General features: G+C 60.1%; 1 protein-coding gene across 12 annotated transcripts in view; it reads right to left on the bottom strand.

Annotated features, from left to right (window-relative positions):
• The window catches only part of ELN (elastin), a 31,155-nt gene extending 9,862 nt beyond the window's left edge, over positions 1-21,293 (bottom strand). The window contains exons 1-22 of one of the 12 annotated variants that reach the window (XM_027041920.2): positions 20,899-21,292; positions 15,172-15,222; positions 14,030-14,059; positions 13,509-13,541; positions 11,857-11,886; positions 9,869-9,964; positions 9,534-9,593; positions 9,382-9,450; positions 8,643-8,690; positions 7,623-7,694; positions 7,264-7,293; positions 6,751-6,822; positions 6,200-6,241; positions 5,725-5,784; positions 5,386-5,433; positions 4,021-4,113; positions 3,876-3,938; positions 3,132-3,311; positions 2,135-2,188; positions 1,472-1,600; positions 1,212-1,271; positions 708-794 (exon numbers count right to left, since the gene is read on the bottom strand). In XM_027041920.2, the coding sequence (XP_026897721.2) occupies positions 708-794; positions 1,212-1,271; positions 1,472-1,600; positions 2,135-2,188; positions 3,132-3,311; positions 3,876-3,938; positions 4,021-4,113; positions 5,386-5,433; positions 5,725-5,784; positions 6,200-6,241; positions 6,751-6,822; positions 7,264-7,293; positions 7,623-7,694; positions 8,643-8,690; positions 9,382-9,450; positions 9,534-9,593; positions 9,869-9,964; positions 11,857-11,886; positions 13,509-13,541; positions 14,030-14,059; positions 15,172-15,222; positions 20,899-20,980 (1,489 nt within the window). In that variant the 5' untranslated portion in view covers positions 20,981-21,292. Of the gene's footprint in view, positions 1-707; positions 795-1,211; positions 1,275-1,471; positions 1,601-2,134; positions 2,189-3,131; positions 3,312-3,875; positions 3,939-4,020; positions 4,114-5,385; positions 5,434-5,724; positions 5,785-6,199; positions 6,242-6,750; positions 6,823-7,263; positions 7,294-7,622; positions 7,695-8,642; positions 8,691-9,381; positions 9,451-9,533; positions 9,594-9,868; positions 9,965-11,856; positions 11,887-13,508; positions 13,542-14,029; positions 14,060-15,171; positions 15,223-20,898 lie in introns of all 12 variants that reach the window. The other 11 variants (XM_053213062.1, XM_027041923.2, XM_027041918.2 and 8 more) reach the window with 11 other exon arrangements.
• Positions 21,294-21,672: the final 379 nt, after the last annotated feature.

The raw sequence follows: 21,672 nt of genomic DNA on the forward strand, positions 1-21,672 counted from the left end.
CCTGCGTCCCACTCCGAGGATGGCCCACTAGTCAACCTAGGCACGTCCCTTCCCTGGGAAGCGGCCCTGGGACCGTGACATTCTAGCTCTGGCTATGGCAGACCGGAGCCCAAAGCTGATGGATTGAAGCACAGACCCTCTCCTCATCCTCTAGAAGGCTTGTGCAGCTTTCTGCTGATGGTGGTGTTTATTTAAAAAAAAAAAAAAAAAGAAGAAGAAGAAAAAAAAAAAAAGAAAAAAGAGAAATTCCTAACAGTGCCCGTATCCCAAATGGGAGGAAACAGCCCATTTCTTAGGGGGAAACTCAGAAGGGAAATTTTCTCCCGGAAAGAAGGCACACAGAAGAGAAATCTGGTGGGGAAAAGCCACCGAGGACGTGAGCCCAACGGTGGTATAGACCTTCCCGCCTGATCAGGAACCAGAAAGGCCCCTGGAGTGAAGGAGGCCATCCAGCCCTGGCAGAGCACGGCTCGGCCGCCTAGCTGGATGACGGCTGACTTCCCGAGCCCCCCCCCCCCCCCCGGCCCCGGCAAGCTGGGGTCCCCTGGAGGGTCTTCCCTCCAAAGGGGAATTTGCCCTCTCCCCTCCCCACCCCTGGGCTCCGTGAAGTCTTGCCATCCGCAAAGTGATGTACTTGACCCGGTCAACTCCAGGGCTCCTTTCGTGAGACAAAGCCACCCCTCCTCTGGGTTGGGGACGCAGCTCACCTGGCACCCCTCCTATGCCTGGCACGCCTGCTACTCCGTCTCCGATGCCTGGCACCAGCCCGCCCAAGCCTCCGACCCCTCCAGCACCTAGAAGAGCAAAGAGCGTCAGGCTCCTGGGAGAGGGAAGGGGAGACGGTGGCGTGGGGAACAGAATGGCTGCATGGGCACCTCCACCTGGCTGATGTGGGGTACAGCTGAGAAGCGGGGCTGATAGTCATAGTGGTGAGCAACTGAAAAGGGCAGAAGGGGTCAGAGTGGCTTCGGAAGATGGGGTCGGGGGACTCCTGACCTTGACCCAGGCCATTCAGCCCCAGGGGCCTGAGGGTGGGGTTGCTCTGCCCTCTGGCTGGAGAACTCCTCTGAGCTTGGAGCCTGGGCCCCAGGTCAGATAAGCCAACGATTGTGAGAAAGCCCAGGATGTGACAGCCCGAGAGCAGGGCTGGGGTGAGCAGGAGGGGAGGGCACCGCCCTGGGTGTGGGGACAGGCAAGGCAAGGGCACTTACCGTACTTGGCCGCCTTGGCGGCTGCTGCTGCCTGAGCTGCGGCTGCTGCCTGGGCAGCGGCTGCTGCGAGGAAAGAGAGAAAGTTTGGGGCATCTCCGTGGGGCTGGGCGAGCAGTGCTCATACCCAAAGTTGCTGGAGGCCGTCCTCGCGCGTGTTGAAGCCCAGTCTACGCTCCCTTGCGCCCCCCTGCCTCCCCCTGCCCCCCCCCCCCCCCCAGCCCTACAAAAGAGAAGTTAGCCCAGATGGAACTAAGGCTCACGGGAAAGGCCAGCTCCAGGGACAGCTCCAGGGACAGCGCCCACTCCAGCTCCAACACCGTAACCAGGAAAGCCCCCGGCGCCAATCCCGAAAGTGGGAATGCCTCCAACTCCCACTCCCGCTCTGGCCCCTGCAGAGGGAAGAGAGTTGGGTGGAAAAGCATCTCAGTGAGGGTGGCTGGGGAGGGCTCTGGGGGGTGCCAGTCAGCCGGAAAGACGATGCAAACCTCTCCCAAGTCTGATGAATGAAGGACCGGAAACCATAGAATGCATGGGCCTCCTGCCAGCCTCCTGCGGGGAGCATTTATGGACACCCTGCCCCCTCCACTCTCCAACCACTGTCTTCTCTGAAGGGCCCTTTTGTCGGCTATAGAGAGATTGTGGGCAGGTCCCGTATCCCCAGTCAGGCTTGGGCTCCTCTGAGAGGGCCCTGGCCAGGGCAGGGAGGCTCAGGGACGTGGTCTCCACTGGGAATGCCGTACTGGGACTCTCCCATCACTCAGCCCCATGGCCTCGTGGTGGGAGACGACCAGAGGAGACACTGCCCTGGGGCCCAACAGTTCCAAGTCCCAGCTCTGTCAGTGGCTTGTGATGTGACCTTGGGTAAGTCACTCCCCTTCTCTGGCCAGAACAGGATGGGGCAGAGCTAGCCACACAGCACTCACCGTATTTGGCTGCTTTGGCGGCTGCTTTGGCGGCTGCAGCTGGTGACACAGCTCCTGAAGAGGCCAAGGGGGACACAGATGACGCAAAGTTCTGCCTATCCATTCACCCATGCATATCCGCATTTACTCCTCTGACCTTCTGTCTACTTAACCACCCATTCATCCACCCATCGACCTACCCACACGTCTGTCCATTTGTTTGGCTATCCTTGGACTTCAATCCACCCGCTCAACGACTTATCTCTCTGTCCTTCTGTGCGCCTACCTATCCATCCACTTATTCACTCATCCACCTATCTAGCCATTCATCTATCCATCCAATCATTCATTTTGCATTTGCCTTCCACACACCCATCTAGTCATTTGCTCACTGAACCCTGTGCTTATCCATCCATCATGCATGATCCAGGCACCCATCTATCCAGCCATCCATCTTTCTAGCCACTTAGCTAGGGCCCCATCTGTCCTTCCATCCCTGCGTCATCTATCCATCCGTCATTTTACCCATGTGTCTAGTCAGCCATATATCTACATATCCTTGTACTGTCCCTTCATCTACCCATTCCCTCATCCATCAACTTGTCTACTCACCTACTCACTTGCCATTCACCTACAAACCCAGGTGTCCGTCCATCCATCCATCCATCCATCCATCCATCCACTTACCCACCATTTACTGAGCACTTATTCAGCTAAGGGCTGGGAACACAGAGATGAAAAAGAAATGGCCACTGCTTCCAGGAGCACACTGACAGCCGGAGGATGAATTAGAGAAGATGATGCTGAGAGTGACTAATTAGGAGGTTGTTACAGCCCAAGGAGGAGAAGGCGAGGCATGGGCAGTCGTATGAAGAGAAGAGGATAGATGCGTGAGGTATTAGGGGGAATCTGAAAGTCTTAGCAATTGTTTCAGTATTTCTCTCTCACCCGCGCGCATATGCACGCACACACAGCCCAGCTCACCTAGTCAACCCACAATTCCCCGGGCCCCCAGTACCTGGGACTCCAACACCTGGGACTCCAACACCTGGGACCCCAACACCTGGAACTCCAACACCTGGAACGCCAACACCTGGGACCCCAACACCTGGAACGCCAACACCTGGGACCCCAACACCTGGGACTCCAACTCCCGGGACAAAGCCTGGCCCACCAGGCACCACGCCTCCGGCAGCTCCTGTGGGAGGAAAGGATTGTCTTCCTGGCCGGACCCTGTGGGAATCTCAGAGGGCCCCCAAGGGCATGGCTCTGGTGATCTGTGGGAGAGGCAGTTCCTGAGTGCAGATCCCAGGCAGGCTGGCCTTGCCCCTGCGTGGATCCAACCCATCGGAGAGAAGGGGAGGCCGACGGAACCTGCACAGAGCTCTGCGGGTTTGGATCGGTGGACGGGAAGAGCCCGATCTGTGTCTAAAGTAAAGTCAGGTCTCTCCGCTGGGCGCCCAGGCAGTGGGTGCAGCAGGTGCGGGCAGCCCTGAAGGTAGGAAGGGCTCCCACTCCATGGGAGCCCCCTCACCCGCCACCAGCTGGGCCAATCAGTGGAAAGTAATGGCCTTCTGGGCAGAGTGGCCAGAACAGGCAAAGACAAGGAGGTAGGGACATCGCATGTTTGGGGCAGGGGCGGGGGTGGGGGATAGAGGCTGCCATAGATGGATGGAGGTCTTGTAGGGCTGGGCTGTGCAAGGCCCATGCAGATGGGGGTCTGGGGGCAGGCTGGGGCCCCGGGCCTGCTCAGGGCACTCACCGAATTTAGCTGCCTTAGCGGCGGCTTTAGCAGCAGCAGCAGCAGCAGCAGGAGTCCCTGCCCCTGAGAGACAGTCACAGAGGGTGAGGCCCTTTCCCGGGGACCCTCTCAAGGACACCCCCACCCCCAGCGGTACAGACGCTACCTGCGATGCCTCCAATCCCAGGAATTGCGCCGGCCCCACCAGGAATGCCGCCACCTCCAACACCAGGGAGAACCCCGGCTCCTCCAGCACCTGCTGGGATGGGGACAGTGATGTGGCTCCCAGGGCCCCGCCCCCGGGAGGCCCCTGCAGGAAGGCTCCTTGGATGCCGGCATTTTAACCAGCACAATCTCCACTGGGAACGAGGCCCAGGCATCTCCGGATGGGCCTGCTGGAGAAGGCCCCCACCCGACTGTTCCTTGACTCACCCCCAAAGTGTCCATTTCAACACGCTCATTAAGGGACTTGTATGTTTTCAGACAAATCCCATCCTGATCACTGCCACATACTGAGAAACCACAAGCGGCCGCTCCCCGGGCCAGAGGGGCCCCTGCAGGAATGTTCAAGGCTTCCTCTCCCTGTGTTCCAAAGCCTCGGCCAAGTTTGTAATCCAAGCGCCTGGCTGCCTGGCTCTGGCAGCCCCTCTCTGTCCCACTCTCCTGCTCCCACATTCCAGCCATCCCCTCCAGCCTTGGGGGCCTAGAGGGAGGGCCTGCGGGGCCTCCAGGGAGCAGGCCTCCCGCTCAGTACTCTGCCCCTCCCCCACCCATCCTCCCACCTTGGGCCGGTGGGGAGATGTCCTCTGTCCCATCTCGGTACAGGAAGGGCTCCCCCGGGAACTAGAGATGAAGCCAAGGGCTTCAGTCCCAGTAGACTGATTCTGAACTGGGGGATGATCTGGGGCAGGGGCATAGATGTTCACTCTGCCCACTACACGGGCGCAGGGAAGGCCTTGCCACCTTTGCTGGTCAAGGCATCACTGACTTGAGCGGGTTGGACGTTGTATAGCACACATTAACTTGATAGTGAACAACAACATTGTTTAAATGCTCAAGTATGCACCACCCAAAACGATCATTCCAACCACCGTAGAAATCCATCCCCTCTGCCTGGGCTTCTCCTTCCTATATTCACCACATGGTAAACTCCAGAATCACACATGATTTTCCCTGAGAAGCCTTCCTGATTTTCCCCAGGTAGAAATAATGTCTCCCTCTTCTTGACTCCTACCACAGTGCCTGCATTTTCCAGCAGGGCTCTTAGTTGACCCTGGTCTCTGAAATAGATGGAGGGAGGGAGAGAAGGGGAGAGGGAGGGATGGATGGATGGGTGGATGGATGAAGGGATGGAAAGAAGGAAGGATTGATGGATGGGTGGATGGGAGGAGGAATGGATGATATTGGAAACACTGGATAAATGGTGGGGTCAGAGGCTGCCTTTGTTTGTTCTCTGTGAGGCAGGCTCCCAGTGATAATAGGGCTGGGGGGCTGGAGGGCTGGAGGGCTGGGGGCTGGCAGGGGCACTCACCGTACTTAGCTGCTTTAGCTGCCGCTGCTGCAGCCTGGGGGCCGACCCCTAGGGAAGGGGAAGGAGGGAGAGACTCTGAAAACTGCTCCTGTGTCTCTGAGCCCACCTGTTCCAGCCCCACGAGAGCCGATCCTCTCATGTGTGGGTGTGGGTGAGGGACTTCACAGCAAGCAGAGGCTGACGGAACTGCCCCCACCTGAGAATCTTCTCCAGGCTCAGACTGGGGTCTGGATGCACGGTGGGCTGGCCTGCATTCTCGAGAGACCCTGGCCAGCCCTGGGGCTCCGGAGCCTGGGTGACTAGTGCCCCTTGAGCTGACAGTTGGGTGAGGTTCCTTACCTGTCCCTGTTGGGTACCCAGCCTTGCCCGCAGCACCAGCCACTCCTCCTGGCCCATAGCCTGTGAAACAGAGAGGCTCAGTGGGCATCTGTACAGATCTCACTGTGGCTGCCCTCCCTGCCCTGCCCTGCCCTGCCCTTCAGGGGTCAGGCTGCCCGGAGTCTCCACCCTATCACTCCCAGCCAGAGTTAAAACAGATTCAAATGCGTGTGGGATGCTTCTTCCCGTTTTACAGATGAAAATACTGAGGCTCAGAGAAGAAACCGGTTTACCCAAGGCCTGGGGCTAAGTGTGAGGACCAGAATTGAGAACCAGGCTGCCTGAGTCCAAGATCTGTGTTCCCTTGTTAGGGAATTCCTTTTCCAAGACTTTGTTCCATCCCCAGGTGGCTGCTCTCCTAGTGGAATAGGTCCTTGCTAAGACCCTGCAGCTGGAAAGCACTAGAAGCCCATCCGTTTAGGAGGGTCTTACTCACCATAGGGCAGTTTCCCAGTGCTGTAGGGCAGTCCGTAGCCACCTGAAGAGAGGGCAGCGTGGGCTTAGGGGCTGCTCCGTGGCAGTCCTGTGCTGGGCCCCCACTGCCTGGGTAGACGGACCTACCCCCACAGGTACTGAGGCCTGAGACCTCCCTACGCGCACCAAAGGTCCTGCGCTGCGCACAGACGCTCTCGGGAGTGCAGATGCCCTCGGTGGAGGAGGGAAAGGGATCCCTGCTCCAGGGGATGATGGAACAACAGCGCTCCCCCCACAAATCCAGGGCCTGCCATGGCCTTAGAATCCTAGTATCTTCCTGATTATTAACCTCCCAACAGGAACCATCTCATTGTCTGAGCTGATTGCGGGGGTGGGGGCTGACATCGGAGGGGTCTTTCCATCGAAGGGTGTTTCTTTCCATCAACACAGATCGCTTCCCATCAGGGCTATGGGTCTCTGTACCTGTGCCCACATGTGCACGTGTGTAAACATATGTGTGCATGTAAGTGAGGCCCAGTGAGTGGCACCTCTTGAATCATCCTTCTGACTTACCTGGCAGCTTGGGAGCCTTGATGGGGTACCCCAGCGGGACTCCAGGCTGCTGGCCCCCAAAGGGTCCAACTCCTGTGGGAACAAGGAGAGCAGACTCAGGTCCCAGCAATGTGGGCCAGCAGGCCTGCTCAGCCCTCAGCCTCACACTTGACTTTCTGCTCCGTGGGAGCAGCTGATCAGTGGTCGGCTCAGTGCTGGGTCACTTCCTCCCGGGAAACTGCCGGGCGCTCTCCCTCCTGGGGCTCGTCTCGAGCCGTGAGTTGGGGCCTGCAGCTCTCACAGCATTTGGCACAGACTGGTGGGGTTTCTGGGCTCATCTGGCTGCTGCTTGGACAGAGGGGTTGGGTGGGGGGAGCAGCGTGCTGTGCTGAAGTCCGTCCGAGGCCTGGGGCAGGAGGCATGAGGGAAAGTGGACAGGCCTCCAGGGGATTCCGGGTGGCCCCGCCCCTCCCTGCCTGGCTGGCTCCTCTGCTGGCCTGCCCGCCCACCTGGGGACACCCAGTTTGGCCTCACCTGGGATTCCAGCAAAAGCTCCGCCTCCGCCTGCAACGAGCAATGACAAGGAGCCGTCAGTGGGGCCCTGCCGCCATGGGGACCAGTAACGGGGGCCAGGAGGCACTGAGGGGCGGGCTGACCAGAGCACGGCCAGTTCTGCCCAGATCTCCCGGCCCAGGCTGCCCTCACACACACTGTAGGATTTCTGAGAGGGGTGCTACCCATCTTGGCCAGTTGTACCAGGACTGGAGCCCAGGAGGTGCCCGTCCAGAGGGCCCTGAGCCCAGGGTCCCCCTCCCCACCCCCACTCCTGGCCGGAGAGGCCTGAGGGTGGGTGGAGATTCCCACCATGGGCTCCCAGACCGCTGGCCGCATACCTGGGGTCTTGGCCTTGACTCCTGTTCCGGTGGGAACCCCGGGGAGCACCCCCACACCCGGGAACCGAGCTCCTATGGGGGCAAAGGGAGGGAGCTGGCGGTGAGGGTGGGAAGGCAGGCCTCGCAGACACCCACACCTCCCTCGGGTCACACAGCTGACCTTCTGTGCTGACTGTCAGCGACAGGCATGGCTCAGGTGGTGATAGGGGCACGTGGGGGTGGTGACTCTCCTTCCCCGTCTGACCCAAGGTCAGAAGACCTGAGTTTGCACCCCATTTCCTAGCCTCTTGAGCCCGCGCCTCAGTTATTGGAGTTAATTTCCAGCCAAGCAGCACATCGTCCCCAGAGAAGGCAGACAGTTAAACCCTGCTCGAGGCAGCAAGCCTGCGCCCCTCGGGGGCTCTCGCTGGAGGTGCGGCCACACCAAACAGGAAGTGGCCATCTGCCGTGGCTGGGAACTCTCTGTTTGCCAGCATCTGGTGGTTCTACCACTCATGTCTCCACTGGGGCTGGGCCACCTCAGCCGGAGGGACAGGGGGAGGGCCACTCTGTCAGCAAATCCCTCCGAGCAGGCTGAATTTGGGCTTTTGGGGGAATTCAGGAGGTCACATGTTGGGTGGGGTGGCCAGGCCCTGGCAGGGAAAGGAGGGCGAGAGGGCAGCTCTGAGGGGTCTCCGGCGGGGCGGATGTGCTGGGCGGGCCCCCTGGTGACTCACAGCTTTTGGGAAACGGCTGGCCACACTGGGACTTGGTGTGTCCTCGGGGGGCCCTTCTCGGGCTGTGACGAGGGTCTGGGTTTGGGCCGAGGGTCAGGGTTTGGGGCGGGGTGGGGGGGTGTGTGTGACGCTGACCAGACTTTGTGGGGAAAGATGGCCAGGCCTGAGCTTTGACGCTTAGGGAGACAGGGCTGGTCAGGGCCCAGCCGGTGGCCCTGGCTTGTGGGGAGGTGACGGGCCACCTGGGAGGCTGCCAGAAGCTGCTCTCCTTGCTCTAGGGTCCCTTTCTTCTTCTTGCCCTCACCTGTGCCTGGGAGCACTCCACCTGGGTAGACACCTGGCAGGCCCACACCTGCGGCCAGAAGGGAAGGTTTGGGCCATGAGCAGCAGCCTGGCCTCTGGGGACCCCTCCCCACTCCTTCTCTCCCAAGCGGCTCCGGGGCTCCCGGGCCAGCCTCCCAGGGCCCAGAGGGCATAGCCAGGGACACATGTGCAGTGGCCGCAGCCCTCCCACGAGTTTCGGAAATCATCCGCAAACCCTTCTGTGTGTGGATTCATCTTGTCTCCTGGAGCCTGTTTACATGGCCGTCTCAGCCCACCTCTGGGCTAACAGCTTCCAGATGTTCCCTCCCTGCTGTGTGGACTCAGGCAGCCTTTTGTTCAACCTGAAGTCACTTCCTCAAGGGCTTGGGGCAGAGGAACGAGCACCAGATGGGGAGTCCGAGTGCCTGGGGCTCAGCCCTGCTCTGCCGTGACAGGCCCTTCTGAGCTGACTGTCCCTCCTGAGCCCCGGTGCCCCAGCTGTCATCTGAATGCCTGCCACAGAGCCTGTCTCTGAGGTCTCCTGCTCTAAGAGCTGGAAGAACGGCCCGGAAGGCGGGCCAGGGCCCGTCTCCCAGGTTTCGGACGAGGCACCAGATGCGGGCCTAGCTGGTTTCCCCACCTACTGCGGCCCTTCCTGTGCGGTGTGCAGGTGGGGGCCTCTGCCCTCCCCGCCCTCTGCCCCCCCCCCCCAGGGACAGCCCCGGGGACAGCACACTGACCGGGCACTTTCCCAGGCTTCCCTCCGACTCCGACTCCGACTCCAGCTCCAGGCTGAGGCACCACTGCACCTGGCATGGGACGGGCCGCATCACAGTGGGCTCCCCCCAGGCCTGCAGCCCTCACCTGGCCGACTCAGGGCTCACCGCCATACCTGTAGACACTCCTAAGCCGCCGACCCCGCCGATGCCACCGACGCCGCCAAGCCCAGCGCCTACGGAGCCGGGACAGGGGGAGGCAAGGGGTCATGCAAGGAATAGTGGGACGCGGGAGGGCCCCGGGCTGCCAGCGGAACGCCCCCCCATTACGGTCTGGCCCTGCCTCCGCCTTACTTGGGGACTTGGGCACAGCCGGCTGCCTCCCCGAGCCCCAGTGGATTAGAGGTGAGAATTCCGCCCTCCCGCCTGCCTTCCAGGAAAGGTGCTTTGCAAAGTTGTGAGCCCACAGAGGCCAGAGGGCCTAAGGCGCGTCCCCAGGAGTGACACTCACCAGCCTTGGCAGCTGCTTTATAGGCCGCGGCAGCACCTGCCACTCCGCCGGGCACCAGAGCCCCCGGGTAGGTGCCTGCAGGAAAGGCCCCGAGCCCTGCCGAGGGGAGGACCTGGTGAGGCCCTGAGCCCCAGCCCACCGGGCCCTGTCCCTCCTGGGAGGCACATTTCAGGCGGTTTTTCGGCTCTCTGCAGGACTTTCACACCAAGCAGTGGCCCCTGGGCCAGGACCAGGTTCGGCGTCGGAGAACAACATATGCCCAGGCTGCTCTGCTCAGCCTTGCGAAATTATGGGGATCTTTTTGGGTCAAACCGCCATCCTCCCCTCCTCCAGAAAGCCTTCCTGGAGCCCTTCTGACTTGAACGACTCCTCTGGGCTCCATTGGCCCCTGGGGCTTCTGTCCTGCTCTCACCCAGCACCCAGCTGTGACCCACTCGTGCCCTGGACAGACGCTCAGCACAGGTGGTCTCACCCTCCCCCCCCATGCTGGCACCCAGGATAGGCCTGGCCTGCGTCCCTGGACCCCAACAGCCCTCCACGCCGAACAGATGCCCTGGGCTTGGCTCTGGCCCCCAGATGCGCACACTGCCTGGATGTCAACACTCACCTGCCCCGGGGCCAGCTCCCTCAAGCCCACCAGCCCCTGCAGGGGGAGAAGGAGACAGAGCGAGGTGAGGAGAGGAGAGGCTGGTGTGCGGGCATCATTCCCAGGCCTGGCGTGGGAAGGGTCTCATGGAGGGTGATCGGGAACCAGGCAGTGCTGTGGTCAGTGTGGGGCGCTCAGGCCCCTAAGCTGGACCCAAGCAGGGCTTATGACAGGTCCCCCATGGCAAGTACCAAGCGTTGGGACTTGGGGACCGATCCTGATAAAATGGCAGCTACCATTCAGTGACCAGCTACTGTGTGCTATGTAGGCACGATTGTACTGACCCCCCATAACACCCCTAAGCCACACCGTGCTTCCCCTAAAAGGCCTGCCAGATAAAGGGGCACCCAGCAGGGCTTTTGGGCCGGGGGGGGGGGCTGGGGCTGAGCAGTCTGCTAGCAGGAACCCCCCCCCCCCCCCCCGCCCCGGGCCAGGCCCTGCTCTGTTCCTACTATCAGCCCCCAACCCCAGGCCTGTACTGCTTCCTTGCAGGGAGTCCCCTGGCTCAGCCCAATCTTCCTGCCCTGTATCTGGAACCCCTTCTGTCTCCCACCATCTGTATATCTGTCCATCCAGCCGCCCCTGCTGTCCAGGAGCCTCCTTGCTTGTAGACGGATGCTAAAATGTTTATGAGAAGCCGAATGGGTCCCTTTGGCTCTCTCCTTCCCACATCTGGGCCCAATTGCTCCTTCTCCCCCTCCAGGAGACATTCCATGGCTTTGGCCAGGACCGATGGGCAATCAGGTTGGAGTTCACAACCGTGCCAGGTTTGTTTCCAATTCTGTGAGAATCTTTCCTGCAAGCTCCAGTCTTGGCTATCCTGAGCCCAGGGGCAGCCTTCTCTGGGGACAGATCCCAGACATGGGGGGCTGCTGAGCCCTGGAGGGTCTACCTGGCTTTCATGGGGTGTGGTCTCCCCTTTCCCCCATCTCCTCCTTGTGTGAGCTGACCGTGCCTGAGACGCAGCTGGCCCCTCTGTAAGGTGGGTCTCTAACCGCGGCCCCTCTCCCTTCCGGGCAGGTGCGGTGTGGGTCAGGGCGGGCCTGGGGTGTTCTGGGTTCACTTCCCAGGACTGTCAGGGGCTCCTCTCAAGCTGGGCCCATTTCCTGAGCTCCAATAGGGCAGGGAACACGCTCAGGCTTTTCCTGACCACAGAAGGGCTGGGAAGAGAAGATGGGGACCCAACAGGAAGTGGGAAGGAGCTGGGGCCTGTGAGGGTGGCCTGGCAACCTCTGGGCAGCCATCTGTCCTTTTCCCAGGCTCCCCCGCCAGCTGCCTGATCCCAGGGCCACCTCAGCACGACCAGCCCCACCCCTGCTGGCCCTCCTTCCTGTAGACTCACCTGGTCCAAACGCCCCCAGGAGTCCGGCCCCTGGAAAGGAGGAAATTGGTGAGGAGCTGACCGTAGCCGGGAGCCAAGGGGCCTGGCCGGCCCAACCCTGTCTCTTCCAGAGTCCAAGAGCCCCGGCCTCAAACTCTGCTGCCCCCACCTACTCTGCGTGTGAGGAAGCAAGTCACCTCACCTCTCGGAGACTATAGAATGGCCAGTGTGTCCCCGACCTTCCTGGGACCAGTGGGCTGGTGAGCAGAAAGCACCTAGTGTGTGCAACCTGCCAGGGCACCCAGTGGGTGTCCCCCAGCCCCTTCTCGTCAGAGGGAGATATCCTGACTCCCCTTTTGGTCTTACTCCTTTGCCCTGAGCTGGAAGTTCTTTCAGAGTCCCCACTAAGTCTCACCCACTCACTCCAGCGCCCATCCATTATGGGACTCTGTATGCAGCCGCCCCTGTCTTCCCTCTGGTCGTGCTGACACTGGGGTCAGCCCATCCCCCATGCCCCTCCAGCTTTGCTGTCACGAACCCCACTGCTTGGGTTTTCCGGGCTAAGCCAAGTCCTGCGTCCACGCCTTTGTGTCCTCTCCGCCACCGGAGACCCTGTGAGGGTCGCCCCTCCAAGGGAGACAGGACACGGGTTCTGGCCGGATAAGCAGTGAAGCACAAAGTCTCCCGGACTCGCAGACCCTTCCAGACCCCAGGACACCCCTTGCCCAAGATTCCTGCTGTCCTGCCTCTTTCTCGCCTGGCCCGGCCCTGGAATTTCACAACCCAGATGGGCTTGCAGGGAAGAGGGATCTGGGTCCCGTAGATTCATTTGCACTTGGATCATTGAGCATCAGGATTTCGTAAGAGTCGTTGGACATCCAAACTGTCCCGGAGCCTCCGGCTTCAGAGCCAGGGAGACGCGGAGCCGGGGGCGCCAAGGCCACATGTGGAGAATCTCATGCCGACGGCGCCATAAATCTGGACTGAGACACCGCTTCCTCCACCTGCTGCTTGTCTAAGGGCTTCCCGGAGGGACCCTCCCTCCCCCTTTCCTGGGGGTGTGTTGTTTGAGCTGATGGCGGACCTCGGTGGCAGATCCGGGCCCCACGGGCAAGGCCTGGACAGATCTAACCAGCTCCTCTTACTGGAAACCTCCAAGGTCTAGACACTGCCGGAAGGGGCCTGGTCGGGAAGGGAGCTCATCTGGGGCTTAGGGTCGGGGTTCAGTCTGTGGTCAGATAAGGACTCCGATTGTCACGGAGGTCAGAAATGTCTAGGGCCTTGGCCTGGCGTTAGAGAAAGCTCCGTCTGGGGTCAGGGGACCATCCAGATGGAGTCTGGAGCCTACCGTCTGAGCGCCAGACTGACATTCACAGGCTTGGTGGCCCCTGGAACGTCAGTCCCTACCTTTGCCCCTGGGGCTGTTTCTGAGACCCTGTGCCCAGGGGACTCTCCAGGCAGCTGGGCACACAGGCGTTTTGCAGGGTAGATGCGAGGCACTCCTCACACGGGGGAGACCTGGAGCGGCCGCCAGCCGCCTGCTCCTTAGAAGCCCGGGGGTCTGGCCCCAGCCTGCTTATCTCCCTCCCGCCTCACTGGGTCCACCACTCTGTGGGCCCTCCCCTCACGTGCTCCCAGCCCTCTCGCCATGCCCCGAGGCCTCGGGGTCTTACCTGGCTTGGGTGGTTTGCCTCCTGGCCCCAGAGCTGCAGAGGGAAAGAGGTGATAATGTATAGAGAGCCCCACGCCACCATTTATCTACTGTTTATCTTCCTCGGGGCACTGGGGCTTCTCACTCCCCGGGTTCTAGAAGGGGGCTGTCAGGGAATGGTCCCCCCACCCTTTGGACAGGGAGCTGCTGGGAGCCCGGTGTCTGGATGTGCGGGTAGGAAGCTGACCGGATTCATGGCGTACCCCCTCTCAGACTCAGTTTCTCAGCCCCAGAAGGGAAAGGTGATACCCACCCGGTAGGCCTTGCAGGGGTGTTACTGAAGATCAAAAGAAACAGGAAAGAGGGCAGGGGAGGGGCCCGGGAGGCTGGTGGGCTCTCTCCCCCAGCACTGGACACTCCGTCCATAAACTGAGGGGCCCTTGATGCTGAGGCCTTCTGGGGTTCTGGGACCTGGGGACCCGGTTGGGCCAGAGTCACAGCCAGACCCTATCAGTGAGAACCAAGTTTGGTTTCTGAGCTTACCTCCTCCTCCCAGACCTCCGAGACCAGCCCCTGCGTTGAGAGGGAGAGAGAGAGAGAGAGAGAGAGAGAGAATGAACCATCAGAATGCCAACGGCATTCTCACTCATGGAGCGCTCTCTTTTTAGCCAGCCAGAAAGCTGCCCACTGACCCACAGTCAAGTCCCTCACTGCCTAGCCGCATGATGCCGGGCCAGCCTTAAGCTCCGTGAGCCTCAGTTTCCCACTGGGCCAACAGCCTGGTGCCCGCCAGTGTCTGGGAGTGTCCGAGGCTGCCCTCACCTTCATATCAGTTCTGAACACTCAACTGCCTTTTTTTTTTTCCCCACTAGATCTCTAGTTTATTATAAAAGGACGTAACCCAGGAACAGCGAGATGGAAGAGGGCAAGGTGTAGGGGAAGGGTACTGGGCTTCCCCATCCTTTCCGGGCACCTCTCTTCCTACACCTCCAGGCGTGTACCTCCCAGAAGCGCCTCTCAAATTACTTTTTCAGTATTGAAAGCGTTACCTTCGGTTTTTCAATCTACTTTAAAGCATGATGCCTTTTTCCACATTCAAAGAAAACGCGCCCCCTCACCCCCCCACCCCATGCCACAGCTGCAACACATTCTACTGTTTATCATTATCTTTTGGGGGCGTTCCCAGTCCCCAATGCTGCTTTTCTGTTGTTTGCACTTGAAGAACATTTCGCCATACGGTTGTGCAGGTAGCGCACTCATACTTTTGAGTAGCTGGGTGTTATTTCAGAGTGTCCTTGATCACTCCCTTCAGTCAGGCGGGCTTATGGTTTTACGTCTTTGCAAATAACCCTCCGATGGACCGTCTTCGGGATCTCTCTCTGCTTTTCAGTTATTTCCTTTGCGTGGATTCCCAAGACCGGGGTTAAGGGCTTGAAAGGCAGGGGTGCCTGAAGGCGCCCACTTTCCTACAGCCTCGCAAGCATCGTCTTTCAACTTTCAGAAAATTTATGCTCTGAGTGCTTGTGAAAGTGTCACGCGGACTGCTTTTGAAGGTAGGAGGGGCTTGTGGGTCCACTTTGGTAGGCGTGCCAATGTCTCCCCTTCCACATTGTCACACCGTGCGTTTCTTACAAACTAATCAGGACCTGCCTTCCCCGAGCACACGGAAGTTTCCTGTACGTTACCTGGGTAGTAGACGCCTCCGGGAACTCCACCGGGAACAGCCCCTGGAACCCCTGGAAGTGAGTAGGTAGAACCCTCCATCAGCCAGAACCAATAAAAGCACAGTAACAATAATAATGCAGATGATAATGATGATGTTGCACATCTACAAAGAAAGATACGCTGGCCGAAGCAATTTATGTTTACAAAGCATTTTCTCATTCATGCTTCTCAGAATGGCCCCCGTGAGGTTGGAAGGGCAGAGATTACGATTTTCATTTTAACAGATGTGAAATCGGGCTCAGAGAGGTTAAGAGGTGCGCCCAGGGACACACAGCTGGGAAGAGTGGAGTCTGGGCATAAACCCAGACCTTCCCTCTGAGCACGGTGTTTTGCACGGTGTTACCTGCTTCTTCTCCCCTCCGCCCCCAGAGAGGGTCCGGCCCCGGGGCTGGGGGCTGTCCGCCTTCTGCTGGGCGGTCAACCCTCTCCAGCCGTAAGCAGCTTGAGCAGGGCCCAGAGCCGTGGGAGGGCAGGCTGGGCTACGACAGTGAGCCCTAAGGAGATGTGGCTGCTGCTAGCAAAAATGCAGCCATTCCCACACTGATAGGATGGCGTGAGGTCAGCGTCCTCAGCCACTGGGCAGCGATGGCTGGGTGGGGTTCTGGCCGTCTGACACCGGGCTGTCTTGGGAGGCGCCGGGGCCCAGAGGGGGACACCATGAATGAGCAAAGTGAATAGTTTCCTAAGGAAAAGTTAATTCACCGGCCAGGCCAGGGGCTGTCTGCCCAGCCAAGATCACGAGTTCACTCCCCACGGACCCGCGAAGCTCTCGCTGGGGAACGCCGTGGCGCTGGGCCCCAGACCGGGCCCGAGCGTGGTCATGGCAACAGACGATCCGGGGGCAGACCGGGCCCTGACTCCACCACCACAGTGGCCCCAGCTTCGTGAGCTGCCTGGCCGATGCCCCAGCCGGGGCCCCGGCACCACCCTGCTGAAAGGGTCGCGGGCGGGGTCGGGGGACGGTGTGGGGCAGTACTGTCGTGTGTCCAGAGGCCTCACGGCAGATGTCTGGCCTCCGTGGCCTGACGATGCTGCACGCTGGGCTTGTTGGCCCCACAGCCCCGTCACCTCCAGCGACAGCCCAGCAGGTCACCGTCATCGGGTGCTGAAGCCCCAGAGCCACACCCCTCCCCCTCCTCCCCTTTCTCTCCCTGTCTCTCCCTCCTGATCGTGCCCCTCTCCCCACCTCTTTGCTCTCCAGCTCCAGGACAGAGGGCAGGAGCAGCGTGGGGGTGGGGGGTGGCGGACAGAGCACTGGGCTCCGGACAGACCCATCTGGCCTCGGGCTGTGCCACTGCTTCCCGTCTGTGTGCCCTTGGGCCAGTCACTTAACCCCTCTGAGCCCGAGTTTCCTTTAAAGAAATGCAGGGCAGATAACCTCTGCTCTGCAAGGCTTTTGCAAATTGTCAAATGTCAAGTGGTTCAAATAAGAGATGTGTCCTGCCCTGGCTCTGGGCTACAGTAATTGCAAAAAAAAAAAAAAAAGGAAAAGATGGTCAGCCTTTGTCTCTGCTTTGCTGCACCGTACCTGGCCTGCGGCCAGGTATGCAGTAGGTATTTAATAAAGCATGGGGGAATTAGGTTGAGGGGAGGATGCTGCCTGTGGGTCTCAGTCCAGCCTATTCCATCCCCTACCAGCCCGGGAGTCTCCCTACCTCGTCCCGGCTGAACCCCTACTTCCTCTGCCCAGGATCTGCTCCCCCCCCCCCCCCATCCTCTGCCTCCTCTCTCCCCAGTGGCTGCCCGTCTCCCTGCAGCCCTCCTGGCCCTCCCCAGGTCTCCCCCGTCCCCCACCCCCAGGATTCAGATCCCAACAGCGCCAAGCTCTGTGCCTGGACCACGATGGCCTGGAGGGGGCTAGAGATTTGGACCCTCATTTTGAGCTGAGGAAATAGAGAAGGTTCAGAGGGGTGCGAAGGATCCCCGCCCTGCCTGCTCCGGGCAAGTGCAGGGGAGGTGAGAACAGATGACGACAGGAGTCGGTCAGGGGCCTTCAAAAAGGCAGTGGCCTCATTTCGTGCTCCAGCTGGTCGCCCTCCTTCTTACCTCCTTGGCAAGAGCACATCCTCCTGCCAGGATGCCTCTCTGCTCCCCAGTCTTGCCCTTCCTCCAAGACTGAGCTCAAATTCTTCCCTTCCTGCCTTCTCTGGGCCTGTGGCTCTCACTGCTCAGCTGGCCCAAAGCAGCTGGCTTGGAGCATATGCTTGTCTTGTTTTATGTGGGTTTGGCTTGTTTCGCGGGCTAGCCCAGGGTGGAACTTGTCTCTTGCGTCTTAGAATCCGGATCCTAGACTCTCCGAGATCGTAACAGTCTTCTTGGCCTGGGTGGAAACTCCTTCCGTAAACATCCCTCCCTCCCCCGCCCCCCTGGGCTTCTGCTCACACGCCTCCAGTGACAGGAAAGTCACCCCCTCCCGACACCGTCAGCCCTACCTGCAGAGAGGTCTTCTTTCTGCTGAGATAGAATTTGCCCCTCCGTCTCTCCAATTCTGCCTCTCAGGGCCCCCTGGGCCCAGGCTCATCTCTCATCCACAGTCAGCCCCTCAAACGCTGACCATTCTTTCAAGGTCTAACTCAAAGGCCTCTTCTGCTATGAAGCCTTCCTGGATTTCCTGGGACTCTTCCGGGCCTTCCCCGCCCCGTTCCTAGCTGCTTCCTCCATCACTCACGCCTGCTGTGCCCAGGAGACAGAACGTGGGGGTGAGTAGTGAGAGGGAAAGTTAAACCTTAAAACCGGGCACTGATTATAAAAGTCAATCAGCCCGAATAAGTGCGTCCGAATACGAAGATCTACCGCTTTAGCAATTCACATCCCCACAGTCCCCCTATTTGATGTTTGCAGATGTTCCGTGGCTGACGCCTCCCACTGTGCCTAGGAGATAAATGCAGCAGGGATGTTTTCCCTCATTTGCAGCCAGGGAAATCAAGCGCCAGGGAGATGAGGCGCCTGGCCGGGGACCCACAGCTGACCCCAGTCACACACAGGGCCTTCTGCCTGGGCCCCCGGGCTTCAGGTTCAGAGATGTGGAGAAGGCTGTTCCGGAATGAGCATGGGGCCAGCAGGCCTTGGCAAGGGGCTCTGCCAAGCCCAAGTCCAGGGGGCTGACAGGGGAGCGGATCAGTCCGCACGAAGCTGTTTATTGTTTGCAGGGAGAAAGCCTGCCAAGGGCTTTTCAAAAACAATCCGTCCTCTAGTGTGGGACTCTGTCCCCTCCCTCCCCTGGGCACGTCTGACCTCCTGCCTTGGCCCCAGCAAATGCGGAGAGCAGGATTAGCTCAGCCGGAGGTCCTTGGCCCCAGAGGCTCATCGGAGTTACCTGGACAGTTTTTACAAAACCTCCACGTCCAGTTTCCTCCTCAGACCAAAGAAAGCAGGAATTCTTGGGTGGGACCCTGGCATTCGAATTGTTTAAAGTTCCCCAGTTAAGTCTAATATTCAGCCAGGGGCTGACAAGCCCTGTACTAAATCATCCTTAGTTCCGAAATCAGAAAAAGAAAGGCTGATATTATTTCTGGGTCCTGGGAGACAGAACTCTGTCTGATTTAATTCTTCCCTCTCTCTCTCCCTTTATAAATGGCATAGGGGTTTGGGACAGCTGGTCCTCAAAGCTACTTTGGAGCTATCCTGAGTGGGTCTAGACACCCCTTGCCACCAGTTTTTCTGGGGAGCCCCCTCCACTGACAATATGTTTCTTTGGGGGCTGGGGAACTCGTGGGGGTGATATCCTCTCAATGGAGGGTGGGGGGAAGCTGGGCTCCCCAGGAGAGCCAGGAGGGCGGTTCTGTGTGTGTGTAGACGTACGGCCCTTTCCACACCCCTTTCCACACCACGACCTCTTTAGATTTTGGTAGTCCCTGGGCAAAACCCCCAACAGATGGCATGGATTCACGTCCTCCTTCCTGGGACCTAGCTGGTCTACCACGTGGGCCAGAGCTGAGACTTATGTGCAAGAAAAGAAGCAGGGCGGTCGAGGCATGGTAGTGTCACTGAGGGCACCTGCTCTAGGGTGTGCCCACTCTAGAGGACTCAGTCTCGGGCGTGGGCTTTCCCAAGCGTCGCCCGGTGCCCTGCATCCACCCATCACCCTTTGGCAGAGAACTGGCTGGTGTTAACCCCCTTTGGCCGGTGTTAACCCCCTCAGAGCTGCCTTTGGCTGTCTGAGCTTCCATTTCCCTATTTGTAAAAGAAGGTCATAGGCTCAACTCTTAGGGTTTTTGAGGGGATTAATTGCCACGCTACATAGCTGGTGGCACTGTCTGGAGAGATGGGTGTTCGGGAGCCACACCTGCGGGAGCCGGGAGGAGGCTCAGGAGGGCCCAGAGCTGCTGCTCTCGGCGCTGGGGTGGCTGGTCCTCTGGGATTGTCTCGCTCCCCCTGCGGGGCCCAACCAATGGTGTGCGTGTTCCCCCCTGCCCGCCCCCCAATCCAGGCCTGGGAGCTGACCTCTGTGCAGGAAGCCTCTGCTCTCTGGGGTTCTGTCTGGCTGGTCAATCTCACGGAAACAGTTCCTGCAGCCCCAGCCCCTTACTCCGGCCCTCTGGCCTGGCCCTGTTCCATCCTGTGTCCCCCGACGCCGGCCCCACTGAGGGTCTGGTTCCTAAGGCGAGGAGGACTCCCACGGAAAGCTGACCCCACCCAGGCCACCCCACCACATGGCTCAAGTGTCTGCACTCCTCTCTTCCTGTGGCCAGAAGCACCTTCGGGGGCCCCCTGGGAGCCACTCCTAGGGTCCTTCGAGGTGTGCAGTGGCCCCACAGAGGGCACCCTTGTGGCCTGCAACAGAGAGCACGTACAGGACTGCTCCGAGGTCCCCTCTAGCCTCTGCTACTGGCCACCCTCCCTCTGCCAGATAAATACCTTCCCCAGCTTCCCTGATCCTCATTTGTGTTCTGTACCACATACACACACACACACACACACACAGAGTCACATGCACAGTGACAATCCACACCTGGAGACCATATTTCCCACGTGTACATGCCTGTCAGGTGGCAGACTTTTGCACATGCTAACAGGCACTGTCACATACCCTTCAACCCCCACCTCAACACACACACACACACACACACACACACACACACACACACAGAGATGCTCAGATGTCCCAGCCCTCCTCACCAGGGACAGACCACGGCAGAGGCTTTCCAACCCACAGCCCCGTAATCAACTTGACTCTGACCTTCCTCAGAGGGGGGTCCTGGCTTCCCAGGGGACAAGGAACCTGTTGAGGTCACACAGCTCACCGCAGCTGAGCTGGCCTCCAACCCAGGTCCCCTGCCCTCAGGGCATGTGCGCAACCCTGCTGGGTTCACAGGTGTGCAAACCGCCAGTGCCCCATGACCCACCGGGACCCCCCACCGGCCCTTCCCCAGTGTGTGCTCCAGACCCCCCCACACCCCCACCCCCCACACTGGCGGAGCTCCCAGGACAGAGCAGGGGTCCTCAGCCCTGTCGGAGCGGCAGAACCTGGACACGGTTGGGACCATCCTGAGTCTCGGGGTGTCTGTGTGACAGGTTCCTCCTCTGCACGGGCTGGCTCCCGGGAGGGGCCGTTCTGAGGATCCAGTGGCTGAGGGACCCCCTGGAGGACGGCGGGATGAAGGGCGCCCTCTGGTCTGTCAGTCCGGCCACCTGGCCGGGAGGCCCTGGGGCTGCCGGCGAGCCCCGGGGGGCAGGGTGAGGCCTACCTCCAGGCTGCGAGGGGTGGACGATGGACAGCAGGAGCAGGAGGACTCCGGGCCGCAGGGCTGCAGTTCTCAGACCCGCCATCTCGGGGAGAAATGCCCCAGCCCGCTCTCTGCGCCTCGTTTTATCCCCAAAGCGTAATTGCTGCCTCGTCGGCTGAGAGGGAAGGAGGGAGGGAGAGAGGGCGGGCGAGAGGGCGGGAGAAGGGGGAGGCCTGGGGGAGGGGGCCGCGGGGAGGGGGGCAATTACGAAAGGCCCGGCTCACAAGCCTCCCAGGCTGGGTCTGACTGGACTGGACTGTGGGCTTTTTTCCTTAAAACACACTCACGCGCACACGCACACACACACACACACACATACACACACACAGAGTTCCTTCATCTCTCTCCTGCTTTCCCTCTGTAGCTGTTCCCTCACTGCTGGCCCTGTTCCCGCCAGAAAGTGCGAGGGGGGCCTCTGCCAGGACAGCCCTCGGGAGAGGAAGCGGGAGGGAGGGCCCTGCAGCCCAGCCAAAAATCCGGCCCCAGCCAAGGCCCGAGTGGCCAGGCCCCCGCCCCTCCGGCTGGGCCCCGGGCCCAGTGTGGGGACACAGGCCAGCTGTCCCGCGCCTCTGTCTCCACCCTGGCCCTCCAGACTCCCCTCAACACCCCCAGGTCTGGTCAGAGACGGTCCCTGCCCAAAGCTGGGAAGGTGGGGTGTTGGGCAGGTCTGGGGTCCGAGGCCTGGGGCCCAGGTCTCCAGAGGTTGAGGGGCTATGAGCACAATGGCCTGGAAGG

This window comes from Acinonyx jubatus, chromosome E3 (assembly GCF_027475565.1).
Source record: "Acinonyx jubatus isolate Ajub_Pintada_27869175 chromosome E3, VMU_Ajub_asm_v1.0, whole genome shotgun sequence".
NCBI lineage: Eukaryota > Metazoa > Chordata > Mammalia > Carnivora > Felidae > Acinonyx > Acinonyx jubatus.